The sequence below is a fragment of the Falco punctatus genome, assembly GCF_963210335.1.
Source record: "Falco punctatus genome assembly, chromosome: 10".
Classification (NCBI taxonomy): Eukaryota; Metazoa; Chordata; class Aves; order Falconiformes; family Falconidae; genus Falco; species Falco punctatus.
In genome coordinates, this window is record NC_137590.1 from 17,565,854 (window position 1) to 17,583,088 (window position 17,235).

General features: G+C 56.4%; 2 protein-coding genes across 9 annotated transcripts; one reads left to right on the forward strand and one right to left on the reverse strand.

The window, feature by feature from the left end:
• The first annotated feature begins 502 nt into the window (after nt 1–502).
• PGGHG (protein-glucosylgalactosylhydroxylysine glucosidase) lies at nt 503–14,582 on the forward strand. Of its 8 annotated transcripts, none has more exons than XM_080404561.1 (14): nt 503–628; nt 1,719–1,988; nt 2,512–2,722; nt 3,264–3,699; nt 4,812–4,931; nt 5,126–5,257; nt 5,585–5,696; nt 6,892–6,964; nt 7,469–7,605; nt 8,402–8,535; nt 8,807–8,902; nt 9,388–9,485; nt 12,328–12,542; nt 12,636–13,037. In XM_080404561.1, exons 2-14 carry the CDS (start codon nt 1,736–1,738, stop codon nt 12,698–12,700), a joined length of 2,082 nt encoding a protein of 693 aa, XP_080260687.1. In that variant the 5' UTR covers nt 503–628; nt 1,719–1,735; the 3' UTR covers nt 12,701–13,037. The 8 variants fall into 8 exon arrangements, with proteins under 8 accessions (XP_080260687.1, XP_080260690.1, XP_080260689.1 ...); XM_080404560.1 differs by having other exon boundaries at nt 541–1,280; XM_080404564.1 differs by lacking the exons at nt 12,328–12,542; nt 12,636–13,037 and adding an exon at nt 13,087–14,582 and having other exon boundaries at nt 540–1,280.
• Nucleotides 14,583–14,716: 134 nt separating this feature from the next.
• On the reverse strand, nt 14,717–16,620 carry IFITM5 (interferon induced transmembrane protein 5). The gene is made up of 2 exons (XM_080404575.1): nt 15,986–16,620; nt 14,717–15,324 (listed from the first exon to the last, which is right to left on the reverse strand). The coding sequence occupies exons 1-2, from the start codon at nt 16,154–16,156 to the stop codon at nt 15,106–15,108; spliced, it is 390 nt and encodes a 129-aa protein (XP_080260701.1). The 5' UTR covers nt 16,157–16,620; the 3' UTR covers nt 14,717–15,105.
• Nucleotides 16,621–17,235: the final 615 nt, after the last annotated feature.

The following is a 17,235-nucleotide window of genomic DNA, read 5'->3' on the forward strand; positions in this document are numbered from 1 at the left end:
TGCACAGAGACATACGGGGTGGGGAGAAGTGGGGCTGGGTGCCAGCGGTGCCCCTGCGGCGCAGGCCGTCGGGGTGGGATGCTTGCTGGTGCCCGTGCCGTGCCCAGAAACGTGTGCGGCGGTGGGGTCTCGGGCAGGGAGCCAGGGAAGGCACCCGAAACCGAAGCCTGGACCTGTTCCCTCTGAGAGCTGGCGAGGAGAAGGGTTAAAGCATGGCTGGGGGCAAAGGTTGGTTATGGTGCATGGTTCTTCCTGTGAGGTGCTTTGCTGGAGTGCTTTTTCTGTCTGCTTGGCCGGAGAGCAGCCGCAGCCCCTCGCCGGGGCCCTGCGGCGTGCCTGGGCAGCTTGTAGGTCAGTCCTAGCAGCCTGGGGTTTCCTCTCTCCGTTCCTCCTTCCTCAGAGCACAAGGCAGCCCCGGGACCTCCGTGCTCCCCACTGTGGGCAGGGTCATCCCAGCAAACACCTGCACATCAGGACTTACTTGTATTATTTTTTTTTTAAGGAGGGAGGGGAAAAAAGTTATTTCCTTCCTTCTTTCTCGGTGGGGTGACTTCCGTCCTTCCCGCTGTGAGAGCCCGACAGCCGCCCCCGGCCGCAGCCGGCGTTCGCGCTCAGCCCCGGACCAAAGGCAAGGTCTCGTTCTCTGACCCCCCATCAGGGTTTGGCTCTTGGTTTTGATCTTCCTGGAGGCAGGAGCAGGGGGTTTATCGCAATTCAGTCTCCAGCGTTGCCTGGCGTGAGGAAGCGGAGCCGGCCCGAGTGCTGCCAGCAGCCGGCTGCGGCCAGGGAGGGACTTTGGGGACAGTCAGCCTGGGCTGGGCGCTCTGGCCACTCTTGTGCGGCCCCGGTGGGCTTGCAGCTCTGCCCGGGGAGTTCTTGGTGCCTTGTTTTACCCTCTGTATTATTCTGGAGCTTAGCATTGCCAGGCGCCAGCTACAGCTCCCTTCTGTACAGCTCTGTTTGTATGTGTCTATAGCTATACATATCTTTAATATATACTTATATGTATGTTTACGTGTTATATATAAATATATAAAAAGATATCTATACAGGTCTGTATTTTTATATATATGTATAAAAGAAATAAAAGGCTCCTGTCCTAGTAAGCCAGTAGCTGAAGCTGAGCTAAACATGTGAGTGAGAAGCAGCATCGGGTGCAGCGAGCTGGGCGATGGGGAGCCACTGAGGCCGCAGGAGGGCATTTGACAGTGTCCCAGAACAGCACTGGGAGGAAGGAGAGGAAAGGGAGGAAGGTGGCTGCGTTGTATTGGAAGAAACTGGTGAGCCTCTGTCACGGAGGAGAAGAGGGGAGGAAGTTGGAGAAGTGATGTAGCCAGTGGGTGGGTGAGGTTTGGGCGAGCTGGGGGGAGCCTTGCTGGGCTGGGAGGCAGCTGGAGCCAAGGGGGAGCGAGGGGGGCTGCAAAGGGGGAAATGAGCCCAGGTGGGGGAGAGCTGCCCAGGCGCTGTGGGGGAGGCTGCAATGGAGGGTGCTGGTAGAGGTGCTGGTGGTGACCAGCCGGGAAGCTAAAAGAAACACAGACCCTAGGAACATAGCGAGGCAGGTGAGCTGCCAGCCTTGGTGGTGAGCAGGGTGGTCCAGGAAGGTTTTGGAGAGAGAGGCAGCCTGCAGCCCCTGCTTTGGGCTGGTGTCAAACTGCCACGCTCAGCCTGCCCCGGCTTGGTCCGTTCGTCACTTGCCCCGGACTCTTGTTCTGCAGCTCGGCTTGGTTCAGAAATGGCCGATGGCAAGGAGGACCCCGCTGTGTTCACCTCTGCCTCTCTGCCCTCGGACCCACGGCTGCTGGCGACGGTGACCAACGCTTACCTGGGCACCCGCGTGTACCGGGACATTCTCCACGTCAACGGCGTGTACAACGGGGCGGTGGGAGACACGCACCGTGCTGACATCCCCAGCCCCCTCAACGTCAGGATGGTGGTGCCTGCTGCGGACAGCCCAGCCGAGACCTTCGCCTTGGACACCCAGACGGGTGAGCAGCCGAGTGCGGGCGGGCACCTCCCTGTCCTGCCGCCTCTGGACCTTCAGAATCTGGAGCATCCGCCGCTCTTCCGTCCCGCTGCTGGTGACCCCCTTCTAGAGGTTAAAGTCTCTTTGCCTGGGTTGCCTCTTCCACAAGGTCACGTCTGTCTTCTCCCCATTTTATCTTCACCTGCGGGGTGATGTTCTTCCAAAGTTGTGTTGGAGCGAGTGGAAAATTCCCTTTCCTTGTGAGAATAAGAGCGACTTTCAGACTGTATCTCAATCCCTGCTGGAGCCAAGCTTGGAAAACACAGTCATGAAGCCTGACGAAACATTCTACAGCATAAATCATTCCTCTGTGGCTTGGCCAGATTCAGTGTGTTAACAGTCAAAAAGCTCTGTTTGGATCTGGACCTGGGAAAAGGTGGTTCCTTTGCCAGCAAGAGCCGGTAGATAGGGCTGAAATGGGAGCCTGGGGCAGAGCATCGGGACCTGAGGGTTCAAAAGGCTGATGGCTCATATTGTGCTCACAGGAACCTTCAGCCACGTGCTTCAGTCAACAGACTATGCAGCCACCCAACAGATCTACGCTCACCATTCCCTCGTCCACTTGATGGCCTTCAGCATCACCATCCAGCGATCAGCTCACGCCACCCGACCCATCACGGTCCAGCTCCAGACTCCTTTTGTGACAAAGAGCCAGGACCTGGACCTGAGACAAGGACCAGACTTCCAGGGAGCACAGTGAGTTTGGGTGACGGGGGCACCCTGCCCTGAATACACCCTTCGTGGGCTGTTGCGTGCTGCCCTGCTCACCGTTAGGAAGTAAATTGCAAAGTAAGATTAGAGCAAGACTGAAATACGAAGTAGTGTGGAGGCTTGTGCAAACCTGCTTCTTCCAGGCAGGTATATAAAATGTTAGGTATTGAAATGTTTTTATTAGTTGCAACTCCAGAATTATTACATGTAAAAGAGCACCAAAGGCCACAGGGACTAGATGTGATGACAAAGAAATGAGTGTGGGGAAGACAGTGAGTCTGGGGGAGGCGACCTCTGGAAGTGGCTTCCTGGGGCTGGGGATCAACGGCAAGGAGTGTCGCTCACCCGTGCTTTGAGGGTGGGATGGCAGCTGAGCTGAAGCGTGGGGACAAGGAAGCTTCTGCCCTAGATGGGACAGGAGCCTGGTGCTCGGCTGCCAGTGGGAGGTCCCCTCTGTGTGGGTGGACATGCATGGAGTCCCACCTGCTCCGCTCTCCCTTCACCTGTCTCTTGCTGCCTCCCACAGCTACGTCTACGGGAAGACGCTGGTTCCTGAGGTGGAGGGGGGACCTCGTCCCACAGTTCACATGCTCTGGACACCGGTGCCACAAGCCTTGACGTTGCATGGGGAGGAGCGGGAGCAATCCTGGGAGTTCCTGACGGCCGTGGCTGAGAGCGAAGAGGAGGTGAAGAAGAGCTACAGTGAAGGGCTGGCCCTTATCGCTGCTGGCTCCCTGCACTCCTCCCATGCCCAGGCATGGGCCACGCTGTGGCAAGGCTGCTGCATCGACCTGGACGGACCTCTGCCTTTGAGGCAGGCCCTCTATGGCTGTCTCTACTACCTGCTGAGTGCCATCCCACCCCGTGGGAGCCCGGGATTCCTCTTCCATGGCATCAGCCCTGGCGGCTTGTCCAACGGCACTCAGGGCGAGGACTACTGGGGCCATGTCTTCTGGGACCAGGTGGGTGGAAGCCATGCTAGCTGGCAACCTGGGGGCTTTGCACGGTGACTGGGATGGAGAAGAGTCAACAGGAGGTTGGCGGGAGCTTCCTCCTTACTCCCAAGTAGGGGCACCTTGGCACCAGCCCCTTGCTGGCGAGCATCCTCCTGCTCCTTTTGTACCGGCGACCCAGACTCAGCTCGATCCCTGGAGTTGCTTATCTGGGTTGTCCTCTAACTCGAAAGCAAATTGCCTAAATCAAGGCTAGATGCCTGGGGCTGCTGCGTAGCTGATGGGGGCAAGGGGTCGAGAGAGACCCCACCACAGGGCAGCCCCCTTCCCCAGGCTGAGGGCTGGGGCTGAGGTGGTTGGGGTCACTCACCCAAGGGGGCTGCAGTAACTAGCTTGGAGCACAGCCACCAACTTTTAGCTATTTAAACCAAAGCAAGCTGAAACCTGCCCTTCTTCCAGTTTCAGCAGGCTTCAGGCATCAGCGAGCCCTGTTGTGTCCAAACCACTGAAAAAACCCAGAATTGTTTCCCGCGATGGGCACATTTTAAACGTAGGATTGGTTGTGCTCAATAAGCTGGCTGGGCTGCGTGGCTTTGCCCCTGCCAGAAGCTTAGAACTGCTCTCGGGGCAGCCACGCTGAATGTGTGCACATCTCTGTGGCTGAGCGGTGATGGCATGGTGCGGGCAGGAGACGCTGCTGCATGGTGTTGAAGCTCCTGTGCTAAATCTGGTCTGGTCTTTTCATTGGGCAAGGGCTTTTCAGTCCTGAAGAGCTTGTGTGTTTGCTTTCTGGTGACACATGTGGTTTTGACCTTCTCCAGAGCCTCTGGCTTTGGAGGACCCACGCATCCCTTCTCTTGCTGGATGGGAGGTCCTGCTGGGATCACCCCAGTGAGGTACCCAAGAGCAGCAGGCATGGGCAGAAACAGTCCCTCGTGGATTTATCCCTTTTAATGACCCCACAGTCATTAAAATTACAAAATAATTACCACCTTTAAGTAGTAGCAAAATCACGGTCAGAGCATTTGGGATGGGGGCGGACTTGAAGAGTGAAACTGGTGGGAGCGTTTGGGTGCCCCACCAGCCAGTCCCACCGCCTTGCCTTGCTTGGATGTTTGCAGGACACCTGGATGTTCCCGAACATTTTGCTGTTTTATCCTGAAGCTGCCCGAGCCATCCTGGAGTACCGGATTCGCACGCTGGAAGGAGCCTTACACAACGCGCAGGAGCAAGGCTACAAGGTGGGGACAGAGGTGTTGGGCTGAGGGCAACACCACCCAGCCACTGGCAGCCAGGAGGACAGCTGGGCTTGGCTCTTCCTCTCTGGCTCTAGTTTTAGCCAGGGGCTGTGAGCAGGGCATGGCCCGCAGGTGGTGGACCAGGGAGAGCATCTCAAGATGCTGTGCTCAGCTGCGTCATGGGTGTCTCCTGGCAGGGTGCTAAGTTCCCGTGGGAGAGTGCAGCCACTGGCCGGGAAGTCTGTCCTGAGGACATCTATGGAGCCCAAGAAATCCATGTCACTGGGGATGTTTTGATGGCCTTTGAGCAGTATTACTGCACCACGCAGGTAAAGGGAGCACGTGCCACCTGGATGGCCTGGTGGCAAGGTCTGCAGGGCATCTGGTGGTGACCACTGTCCCTTCCCAGAGAAACTCTGCTGCTATCTGCTCCTGTCAGAACTGCCGGTAGCGCCCCAGGGTCCCTTCTTCAGCCCTGCCTCCTCTGTCCTTCTCCTCTTGGGCGGCTCAGCATCCTGTTGGCTCAATCCAGGCCAGTTTTCTGACGTTTTCTCCTGCTACATCCATCTCCTTAGATCTCCTGTCCTCCTGCTGAGTTTGGGTCTGGTTGAGTCTCCCTCACATCCCTGTTTTTCTCTGGCTTTGGCTCCATCCAGGACCAGAAGCTGTTCAGGGAGGACGGAGGCTGGAAGCTGGTGGGTGCTGTGGCTCAGTACTGGTGCAGCAGGATGGAGTGGAGCAAGGAGGAGCAGTGCTACCACATCAAAGGTACTTCTGCAGCTGCCAGACCTGTTTGTAGAGAAGGGGTTTGCGAGCAGAGGCTCGGAGTCCCTCCAGCCAGACCCGGATGGGAGTGCACTGGCTCTTCAGATTCCTGCCCTCTGGAACATCTCATAGATGATATTTGTGTCTGTGTGAATATGTAACCAGATGGTCAGCTCTCTTCCAGTGGCACAGCATCAGTTGTTTCTTCTCTCAGCCCCTTGCCACTCATAGGGCATCTCTAGAAGTCTCCTTCCGTGGTGGTACGAGCTGATGCCACAAGCACAAGTGCCTTCAGACCTGCTGTTGTGACTGGTGGCGCTTAGAGAAGGCAGAGTGCAAGGGCTTGGGAGAGGAAGGAGTTTTCTAAGTGTTTTCTAAGAGACCTGAATTTAAGTCCTCCAGGAGACTGCAGGAGTTTAATCCCTTGAAGGACATCTGGTGCTGTTGGTGCCAAACGAGCCCAACTGCTGGTGTGTCTGGCAGGGCAGAGGGTGCCTCCGCAGGCAGCCGTCACGTAAACCAGTGCGAGTTAATGCTGATGGCTGCTTCTGAAAACGGATGCCAAGGGGTAGGAGAAGTGAAGGAGATGTGTTTGTGGAAAGAGGGTCTGGAGGAGAAGGCTGGGTTAGAGTGAAGGGGTCTGTGTGAAACTGGGGTGGTCAGAGCTGGGTTTGCTGCCCTTGGAGCAAAGGTCCTTGGAGATATCCCCGGTGCCCACAGGGGAGTCACATATTTAAATGTCTATTTTCACATTTCTCTTGGGAAGTGGCCATCTCTCCTCCTGGGGACAATCTGCACAAAAGCAGCAAAGGAGGGAGCTGAGCTTCTAGAGAGGGAAAGGTTTAATGACTTGATCAACTTGATGGAATGACTTGAAAGAATTAGTGACTTGAAGGTCACCTTGCCTGTGGGGTGAGGGGGGTGCCCTCAGGCTGAGGTACCTGCTGCTCGTCAGCCACAGCCATACGCTGGGTTGTTTCTCCTTCACAAGCAGCACCACTCGTGTTCTCTGCTAAGCATTGCACCCAGGTCTCTGTGGGATCCCACCAGCAGCAGAGGGGCAGCACCTTGGCACAGGGACCCCCGGCGCTGCAGCGGGGGTGTCCCACTCTTGTGCTGCTTCCCTGAGAACGAGCACCAAGCCATGCCAGACCTGGGGTGTGCTGCGGTGTGAAGTGTCCCCTTCCTCTTCCTCCAGGTGTCATGCCCCCGGATGAGTACCATCACCAGGTTGATAACTCTGCATACACCAACGCCGTGGCACAGCGGAGGTAACACGCGTGCCTTCTCAAAGCCTGGCCCGTCTCTCTTCTTTTCTGCCCAGCCGTCTGGCAGGGATAGGAGGCAGCAGGGCTCCAGCATGGGATGCGCCTTTCCTCCCCTCGCATGCCTCTGTCCGAGCGGGTCTCCTTCGCCGGCCTTCACCATCAGCGGAAGGGAGTAGGTGGTCCCACGGCTCCATCTGGCCTGGTTTGGGTGGCCACATGAGAGCAAGGGGTCTCGCTTCACAGGAGGGCTTCTCTCCCTGCCTTTAGTGAGGTGTCTGTGCAACTACGCAGCTGGAGACATCTAAAGCTAGAGGAACGGACTCCCCCCTCCAGCGAGGAAAGCTGTTACCCCAAGCTTAAACTCTGACCTGTGTGCTTTCAGAGTAGTTGCTGCTTTGCAGTTACAGCTCAATTAGTCCTTTCTCTTCCCTTTCTTCTCTTCCCGGCTCTGAGGGGGACGCAGGCACCCGTGCCTGATGGAAAGCACTGTTCCTTGCTGCTTTTCAGCTTAAACTTTGCAGCTGATGTTGCTCGGGACTTCTTGATCCCTGTGCCAGAGGAGTGGGTGGACTGTGCCCAGAAAGTCAAAGTGCCCTTTGATGCGGAGAAGAAATATCATCCCGAGTACGACGGTTACAGCCCAGGTGAGCGGAGAGGCAGCAGCCAACCCCTGAGTTGGCCACTGCTCGCTCTTTGTAAGCCTGCGAGAAGTGGGGACCCTGACTGCTCCAGACACAGGAACCGTGGCTGGGGGGTTGGCTGGAGTAAGAATCCCCAGCATTGCTCCCCAGGTGCAGCATTTAGGCTTTCCACACTGGCAAACGGGCTTGTAGAAGTTTTTCCTGCCTCTTAGTGGATCTTTTGTCATTAGTGGGCTCATAAAATTAGAAAATTTGGGAGCGTGGAGAGTAGGAAGAGACTTTTAGCCCTGGGCTGCAGATGCTGTGGTTGCTATGAACCCACCGCTGACAGTTAGGTCTGTCTTTCCAAGGCCAAGGGCCGCGTGTTGCCCATCCAGAGCTCCCTGGCCCTCTAGAAGTGGAAGGACCAGTTCCACTGGTAATGCCTGCCCAGTTAAGTGCCCCTTTTCCCATAGTTAGGGGCAGGGTAGCCTGGATGCACGGGATCCTGGGAGCTATTCCTTCACACCTGGAGCTCAGGTGATGCCAGGCTGGATGCCATCACGTTAGGGCTGTGCCAGCGTCCCGCCTCAACACAGCAGGAAGGACAAACCATAAGCTGCTGCTCTGGTCTGCCTGTAGCAAGGCAACAATGAGTTGTCCTCCCTGCAGGTCCACTGCCTTCCCCCTGCTGGTGTGGCATTTGTTGTTCTAAGCTGATGATTCTGTGAGAGGTTTGTTCCCCATGTGTGTAAACAGAGCATCAGCCGGCCAGTTGTTCCTGGCTGGCACACGTGGTCTGACCAGCTCCTTTCCCCAGGTGAGCCTGTGAAACAAGCTGACGTTGTCTTGCTTGGGTTCCCGCTGATGCACCCCATGAGCTCTGAAGTCCGGAGAAATGACCTGGAGATGTATGAGCCCGTCACTGAGCTGGATGGGCCAGCCATGACCTGGGTAAGGAAAGGGGGAAAGCCGAAGCTGGGATTCATCCCCGAGGTGGTTGTTTCCATCCAAGTTAGGGACCACCAGCCCCGCCAGCAGACACGATTTGTCAGACCTGCTTTAAATTCTAAGGGAGTGTGAGGAGTGCGGAGCTAGAGGAGTGCACCAAAGGTGTCGGTCCTGGGTCAGAAGGATGCTGGCCGTGGGGTCCCTCAGAAGCTTTTGCTGCATTGCTGCCCCTGGGGAGCAGCAGCAGGTGAAAGGCTGTTTCTCTCTCTGGCAGAGCATGTTTGCGGTGGGCTGGCTGGAGCTGAAGGAGGTCCAGAGAGCCCAGAGCCAACTGAACAAGTGTTTCAGCAACATCACGGAGCCCTTCAAGGTTAGCTGCATGATGTGGGTGCTTCCCTGTGACAAACACCTCTTGCTTTTATCTTGCCTGCTCCCAAGTAGGTTGTGTCACACCGAGAGGCATCGCTTGGGCTGCAGCCCATGCTGACGGCAGTTGTGGTCACCAGGTGATTATTACATTGGGCTTGGTGGTTGCACGCTCCATCTCCTCTCTGTGTGCTTCCAAAGAGCAGTGAGGAGGCGTCTGATTCCTATCAGGCAACACAAAGCCATGGGTTGCTGTCGTACACCCCTAGGCTTCCTTCTGCCTAGGAATGGGAAGGGTCATGGAGATGGTGCTATTCAGGGACGCATCAAAGCCCACCCACCACCTCATGCCGGGATGGGCAGCAAGGCGTGGTCATTGCAGCACCCCAGATAGGTGACAGTGACGATGATAAGCGTGTTCAACCCCTCAAAACTGCGTGAAGAGTCCCAGTGCAGCTGTTGAGTCATCTATTTCTCTTGCTGGAGCAGATCTGGGTGGAGAACTCAGACGGGTCGGGAGCTGTGAACTTCTTGACAGGGATGGGTGGATTCCTGCAAGCTGTCCTCTTTGGCTACACAGGGTTCAGGTGAGACCTATCTTATGTTGCATTTAATTTCTAAGCAACTACATATCACTTGAAACCTTACTGTTCATCTGCAGCAATGTGGTTTTACTCATGAAAAAGTCAAGGAACTTGCAGCATCCAGAATATCCTGCCAAGCTACCAGCAGGCAATGACAAACAGGAGCGTTAATGTTCCTGGATGAACTGGGAACAGTTAGTCACTGGTGGGGAAGAGGGTGAAGATATCAGAAATGACAAGTTTTGGTTTGTTCCTCCTCCAGCTGCGTCAGTGTTAAAGCCATTGGCTTCAAAAGGCGGCATGGCAAGGCCAGTGCCGGTCTCTCCGGCACTGGCTGACACCCCCGGTGAAGAGGGACATCCCTGATTCCGGGGTTGTGGCTAGCCCACATCATTTTGATGCCTGCATGCCAGAACCACATCCCGACCTGCCCGCTCCATAGGTGGCTGTCGCTTTGGTTTCTTCACCAAGTGTGGATGAAGCTTAGGGACGATGATCCACCAAATACGTGGGCCGTTTGGTTCGGTAGTTGCAGAGAAAAGTCCCTACAGTCACCCTGCAGGCAAACAGCAGTCTGCTTCTAATGACACCTTATAGGCTGTAGGCTTCTTAAGGGGACTGCTGTAAACAGAGACCCCACACCGAGCTGCTGCAGGTGTGTTCCCGCTGTAAAGACTGGAAAAGGATTTGGAACAGGGAAGCGGCTCTTTCCGTGTCACTTGATGAGTGAGTGGCGCGTTTGGGAAGCTGAATGCCATTTGCTAAGTCTGCCCTCTGGCTCAGCCACAACATCCCCTGCCTCCCGTGGATGTGGTGCAGAAAGACCCTCTGCAGCCCCCCAAAGCCATCTGCCATGCGTGCGGCGCTGCAGACCTCTGCGGAGGAGCGTGCCCAGCCGGCATCGCCACGGCATCAAAATACCTTAGAACAACCATTACGCTGCTGATGTAATTTCAAAGCTGTGTCTCTTATCCAAAGCAGTCCGGTGGTTTCTACCCTGAAGCAACAGTCTCCTGAGCGTATTCTTAGTTTAACTGAGGATGGATCAAACTGACAACCCTTTTGGTTTCCAGCGAAACCTTTTAGCACTAACTCTGTGGTTTTACTCTGTGTGTGTGGCCAGAAGTTGCCGAGAAACCCACTGGTTTCTTGGTGGAGCTGGGCATGAGCTGCGGTATTCCCAGCTGAAAACCTCAATCCCAGCTTTCGCGAAGCCCGACGGTCCTCAGATGCTCCTTGCGTGTTGGGCCTGGCCCTCCCAGCACAGGCTCAAGCCACAGGCTTTGGGGCTCCAGCCAAACTCCTGCAGATGTTGAGGTGACATTTATGTGTCCCTCCAGGTCACGCTCTTGCCTTGCCCATGGTACGTGGTGGATCCTGCCTGGTGCTGCCCTCCACTGTCTTGAGCCTCTCCTGAGTCCCCTCCAGCCCACTGAGTCCTCTCCACATGTTAGGGAGTGATGGGCAAGAGCTCTCGTGTCAAGATTTGAGTAGGAGATAACAGTGACTGTTGTCTTTCCTCATCCAAAGCCCAAACGCACCAGCGGGCTCTGTTTGACCCTGGGTACGGGCTCGCAGAAAGGATTCAAGCTGTTTTCTTGATTTTTGTATCTTGATCTGTATACATGAAGGAGCACATACAGCAGTGCTGAATCTAAGTCCTTTCAAACCAGTGAAGGTGGGAGCTGATGTGGGTTGCCCAAGGTCACCTTGCCAACCCACTTCGGTCACAGCTTGGGCAAGTGAAAACCAAGCTGTGTGGCCACATCTCTGTTGACATGGCAAATTACAGAGAGGGTCAGCACTAGTGGTCAGGTGTGTCTCATGATTCAGTTGAGCAGCACTTCCAGGAGCATCCCCACCAGGTGTGAGGTGAGCTCCCATAATCTCCTCACCACTGTGGTACAGCTTGCCAAGGAACGGCAGGTGAGAACAAATACCTGCTGCGAGGTATTTGGGCTGAAGCTGAGTGTCCATCCTAAACATCCCAGCTACCGCCATCTCCTGAGCTGCTCAAGTGGCTGGGACAGAGTGCCATGCGTGGCCCACAGCCTGTGCTGTAGGTTGGTGTCACCAGATTTCAATGGCAATTCCTGCCTGGGATCCACGGCCACCTCTGCTCCTTCCCATGCCCCATTCCCCTCCCTGTCTCTGAGCAGGGCACTCCTGAAGTTTAGCCAGCATCGCTGCTGCTGAAGCCAACCTCGGAACGGGAGTGGGGAGCTGAGCTGTCTTGGAAGAAAAAAAAATAATATTTTTGCTCTTTCTTATTAAAAAAATAAAATCCAACCTAATGGAAAGCACAGAGCCCAAGTAAGGGACTGGAAAGGGGGACAGGAATGGCCTCAGGTGCTGGGCTGTGAAATCACAGCCCAAGTAGCTCTTCACCAGATGCTTCATCCGTGTGCTCAGGGTTTGCCTGGAGATCCTTGGGATGCATCACGGACACTCTGCCCAGAGATGCATGGCACAACGGGGGAGGCCTCCGGGATGTGTGAGGCTGGGCTGCAGAGGGTCTTTCCACACCACACCCGAGGGAGGCAGGGGATGTTGTGGCTGAGTCAGAGGACAGACTTAGCAAATGGCATTCAGCTTCCCAAACGCACCACTAACTCATCAAGTGACACGGAAAGAGCCGCTTCCCTGTTCCAAATCCTTTTCCAGTCTTTACAGTGGGAACACACCTGCAGCAGCTCGGGGTGGGGTGGAGGACACAGGGTCTCTGTTTACAGCAGTCCCCTTAAGAAGCCCGCAGCCTATAAGGTGTCATAGGGATAGGGGGAGGTGGCTGACCGCTTCGTAGCTACCCTCTGTCCCCACCGCTGATGTGCTCCTGCCTTTCCAGGATCACCCGCTCCAGCCTCCGCTTCAACCCTGCCTTTCCTGATGACATCAACAAGTTGAAAGTCACTGGTGTCTCCTACTTTGGCAATAAACTGAAGTTCATCATCACCAAAGAAGTGATCAGGATCAAAGTGACCGAGTATGCCCGGGAGCCTCCAGCACCTCCCCTGGAAGCTGTGCTGGAGGAGTCGGGGCAGCGGTTTCCCCTGTGGGAAGGTAAGGTGTCATCACCTGGGACTGCTTCCTAAAAATAGACAATTTGGGGGAGAAACCATTCCGGTATCTCACACAGGTTGGGTTTTGTTGTAGGACAGAGCGTCTCCTTCCCCACGGCGGCCGGCTGGATTCAGAGGTCATCCACCGAGACATTTTAAACCTTGGTTGATCTGGGATTTACCCCCCCCCGAGGCAGCAGAAACCAGCTGAAGAGTGGATGTCTGCAGAGGGGGAGGGGGAAGGTGGAGGTCCCAGGCTGTGCCATAAACCCTTTGCCCCCATGGGACCGCACGCTGTCTGCATGGCCCTGGGGCGGGGTGGTGGGCTCAGGGCTGTCACTGTGGCTGCGGTGGCAGCAGCTCCCGGTGGTGCTGAGCATCCTCGTCTGTGCCAGGGGGCAGTGAGCCCCCTGACTCCCCTTCATGTGCCTTCAGCATCTCTCGCTTAGCAGAGGAGGTGAAATAAAGCCTGAAAGCGACTGTTTTAAATGCATTATCTAAACACTCATGACTTGTTTCTGCTTTCTATATCTGTGTATAAACAGATATAGGATGACCCTAGCTGAATGGATCTGTATTTAGTCCAGCCCGTACGTGTGCTGACTCCCAGCTACTCCAGCACCTCCCGGCTTGGTCCTTGCCTTCTCCCGCCTGCCTGCATCGCTCCGGGGGCTCACAGGGCGGTGGAGGCTCCACCAGCGCTGCCCGCCACCTCACGTCTCTGCCAGCCAGCACAGAGGAGGATCCCTCTGCAGCAGCCTCCGGGGTGTTGGTATGCCAAGCAGCCGGGACCCCCAAATCCTGCTGATCCTCGCAAGGAGAAACTCTGCAAAGGCAGAGTGGCAGGGCGGACAGAAGTAAGGCTGGAGCCGAGTGTTATTTTGGCACTAATGTCAGTCACAAAATACACAGCCAAGAGCATTTTAACCCTGTTCGGGCAGCACGTAGCTCTTTTTCTTTTATTTGGTGTATAACATCCCTGTCATGTTTTTAAGCCCTTACATACATTATCATCTCTCTTTTCAAGCAGTTTTGGAGTTAAAGCCCTTCTAACTTGACGTTTGAAGGGCTGTAGGAAGCCCAGGCATCAGTTATCATTAATATTATGTCAGATGATGACAAGTGCAGCATTTTTCTGGGGTCTAAGCAGAGCCCTCCTCCAGCTAAGCAGCCTCAAGGTGAGCAAAGACCTGGTGTAAATTTGCTTAAGGCATTTTCCGTGTCCTAGGAAGCCCCAAGGGGAGAAGGGGAAGGGCTGCACCCCTGTATCCCTGCAAACAGGAGGCACGACACCAGCTCTGCACCTTGCAGCATCCTCCCCTCCCGCACCCCCCTTCCTGGGGCCGTTTTGCTGCTGTGTTTCCCAGCGCCATGGCTTTGCTAGAGCAGACATGGGCCAAAGCGAGGGGATGTCGAAGCCACCCTTGCCAGGGTCTGTCCTCTCTGAGCAAACCCCAGGAATCTCGGCTGAATCCCACGGAGTTTATAAAAAGCCCTGCGGCTGCTCCCTGCCGCAGGCAGCATGTGGGAACGCTTAGGGAAGAAGGCGAAGCAACTCCCCTGCCTTATAATTACGCTGGCTCCCTGTCAGACTTTGTCAAAAGTCACTCAGCCCTTAATTAGCAGCAGTTCTGGGCAGCAGGGCAGGACAAACGGGACCCCTCCATCCCCTCACCCACGGTACAGCTCTGTGGACTACAGCTGGGTTTGGATTTTGGTGGGGCTGAGGATAAAGCCGAGCTCTGAGCCAGGTCTCGGGTGGCACTGAAAGGGATCCCCCTCCTCCACAAAAAGGGATCCTTTTAATCCAGTTGCCAAAATGAGCTGGCTCTGGACGAGGGAGGGCAATAGTGAGGGACAGCACAGAGCAGTGGGGTGGCATCCTGTGCTTATCTCCTCTGTCCCTGCTGGGGGGTCTCTGCTTTACTGCAATGAGTTTGGAAGTCTCAGCTCACCTTGGAGGAGATGACATCTCATCTGCTTGAGCGTGTCCCCCCCCGGGACCGAGGCACTTCTCTGCTTCTTTGGCTTCTGGCTAGTTTAGGCTGGGTGGCTCCAAGGGTCACAGAGATTATTGCTCTTCTTGGCTGCAAAGAGCCTCTTCAGAGCAAAACCGATGTATTTATATTGTCCCTTTAGCACCCCCGCTGCACTACACACACGCACGCAGAAGACTCACAATGTGTGAAATGGTTTAATGATTTAAATAGTAATCACCGATGCTGTGATCCACACAGGATAAAGGGAGTTTAAAAAAAACCCACACAGGGTAAACAAAAATAATAGAGCTGCCCCAAGAAAGGTGGCTGGGAGCCAGGGTCAGGCACCGTGGGGCTGGGGGTGCCAGATCAGCCAGGGGAGGGTGAGGGGGTATGCAGCAGGGCAGGAGGCTTGTGGGCTGCGTCCCCTCCAGCCACGCACTGCCTGGTGGCTGTGAGAGCTTGTGGATGTGGCTGTGGGTGGCAGGGATGGGTGGTGGCTGGGTTACGCTGGACCAGTGGGTTTTTTGAGCAGGGGGGCCACCAGCGATACCAAGGAGTTTCAACAAGCCCTTCGCCCACTGGTCACTTGTCCTCGTCGTTGCTCCCACTGAACTGGTAGGTGAAGAAGCCAGCAGACTCCTGGGCGAGCTTGGAGAGGTGGATGACGCCCGTGATGACCAGGGCAGCGAGCAGCAGCGGCAGCACCACGCTCCCCGCCAATGCCAGGGCGTTGTAGCACCTGGCCTTGGCACTGAAGCGCCGAGCAGCTTCCACGTCCCCGGCCGCTTTCCGGTCCCGCGCCTGCAACAGCCGAGAGACGGGCAGCAGTGCCTGGGCAGCCCACAGCCCCCTGCCCTGCCTCCCCCCACAGCCCCCTGCCCTGCCTCCCCCCGCAGCCTGCAGTCTGGTCCCCTGGGCAGTGCCAAGGGGGTTGCTCTCCATCCGCCCCCAGCTGCCCACCAGCTCCCTGTGCTCCTGCCCCGCTCCGGCCCCGCTTGCTTTGCCGCTGAGATTTTCCTCCCTGCTTCTCTCATAGCCTCGCTGGCTTCAGCCCCGTTTTTCCACCCTGGTCCAGCCCCGCTGGAGCTGCTCCTGCCAGAGGGCAGGTGGAGGGGCTGGGGGCATCGTGCTCCCCCAGCACCTTCTAGGCAGCAGCAGTTGGTCCTCCGGCAGCAGCAGGAGGCTGTGGTTATCCAGGGGGTCTCACAGCTTCATTAACAGGTGGCAGGAAAAGCGTGGGGGCTTTACCAAGAGATGGTGTCACCTGCAGCCAGCCTCTTGAGGATGTTGGGCTCTTGTCCCCCACCCCAGCCCTCCCAAGCAGCCATTTCAGACACTCTGTGTCTCCTTGGGAAGTCCATCCCTTGGCATCATCCCTGGGTGATCATCATCGGGGGGGCACAGGGAAGGCTCCCAGGTGACCCCGAACATTCAGCCTCGTTTCCCCACTCGGTGCCCGTACCTTGACGGAGAAGGCAAGCGCCACGAAGCCAAGGCAGCAGAAGTTCATGTAGATGGTGTTGAAGATGGACCAGATGAGGTGGTCGCGGGGCAGCGGGGAGGTGGTGGGAGATGGCTCCCGCTTGTGGGACGGCATGGGCAGGTAATCCTCCTGTGGGTAGGAGGTGTCCATGGCCACGGAGAGAGGCACCACGCAGCTCTCCGGCTCCACCAGCCTGGCTGTGGGAGTGGGGCAGGGCAGCCCCTTTATATAGTTCCTGTCTACGGCATGGCCTCATCTCCTCTATATATAAACCTGAGAAATTACAGCCCTCCCAGGGCTGTGGTCATCAGACGTCTTGGCTGGGAGCTAGGAGAAACAAACTTGGTTTTGGAGCCCACTGGCTTTTTATATCCAGCCTTCCTCCCGCGATGAGGAGCACTGACGGCTCCAGCGACGCTGAGCGCTCAGGGAGGACCATTGGGATGGAGCCATGGGGGGACTTTGAAACCAAGCGACCATCACCCCAAGAGGCCAATAAGTGACAGACCCTCGGTGCCAGGATCCCTCAGTGCCCTGGCCCACACCTATACTTCCAGCCTAATCCCTCGGGGGGGGCTTGGCTGGGAGGACCCCTTGTTACAGCACACTTGGGCTGCCAGATGATTAAATGTCAGCTCGGCAGGAGGTGGCTGGGGGCTCGCTCAGGCTGTGGGAGGAGAGCCGCACCCACTGCGTGGCCCGGGTCCCCCTTCGCAAAGCACCGAAGGAGCACGGGTGGCCCTCGGACTGTGGCTTTGCTGGGGACATCGGGTGTGAAGTGGTGTCAGGGGGCTGGATGTGGCATGAGGGAGTGGGGGTAAGGATGGGGAGCGAGGCAGGGATGGGGTGGTTTGAGGCAGGCTGGGGCAGAGTGGGACAAGATGGGACAGGAAGATATGGGATTAGGGAGCCCTGACGTGGGGGCAGGCAGCAGGCAGGACCCCCGAGCCAGGCAGGGCGGTGGTGGGATGGGGGTGCCTTTCCCTTGGCCTTAATGGAGAAGATGAGCGTGATGAAGCCCAGGCAGAAGGGGTTGCAGAATGTGGTGCTGAAGAAGGAACAGAGCACAAAGCCCTGGGGGCTGGGGCTGGGCTCTGGCTGAGCACAAGAGGTGATGGTGGGGATAAAGGCGGCGTGGGAGAACCCCTGCCCCGTTCCTGCCATAGGGCTCTGTGTTGATGCTGATGGGCTGGGATGCTAGACGGCAGAGACAAAGTTCAACCCACACT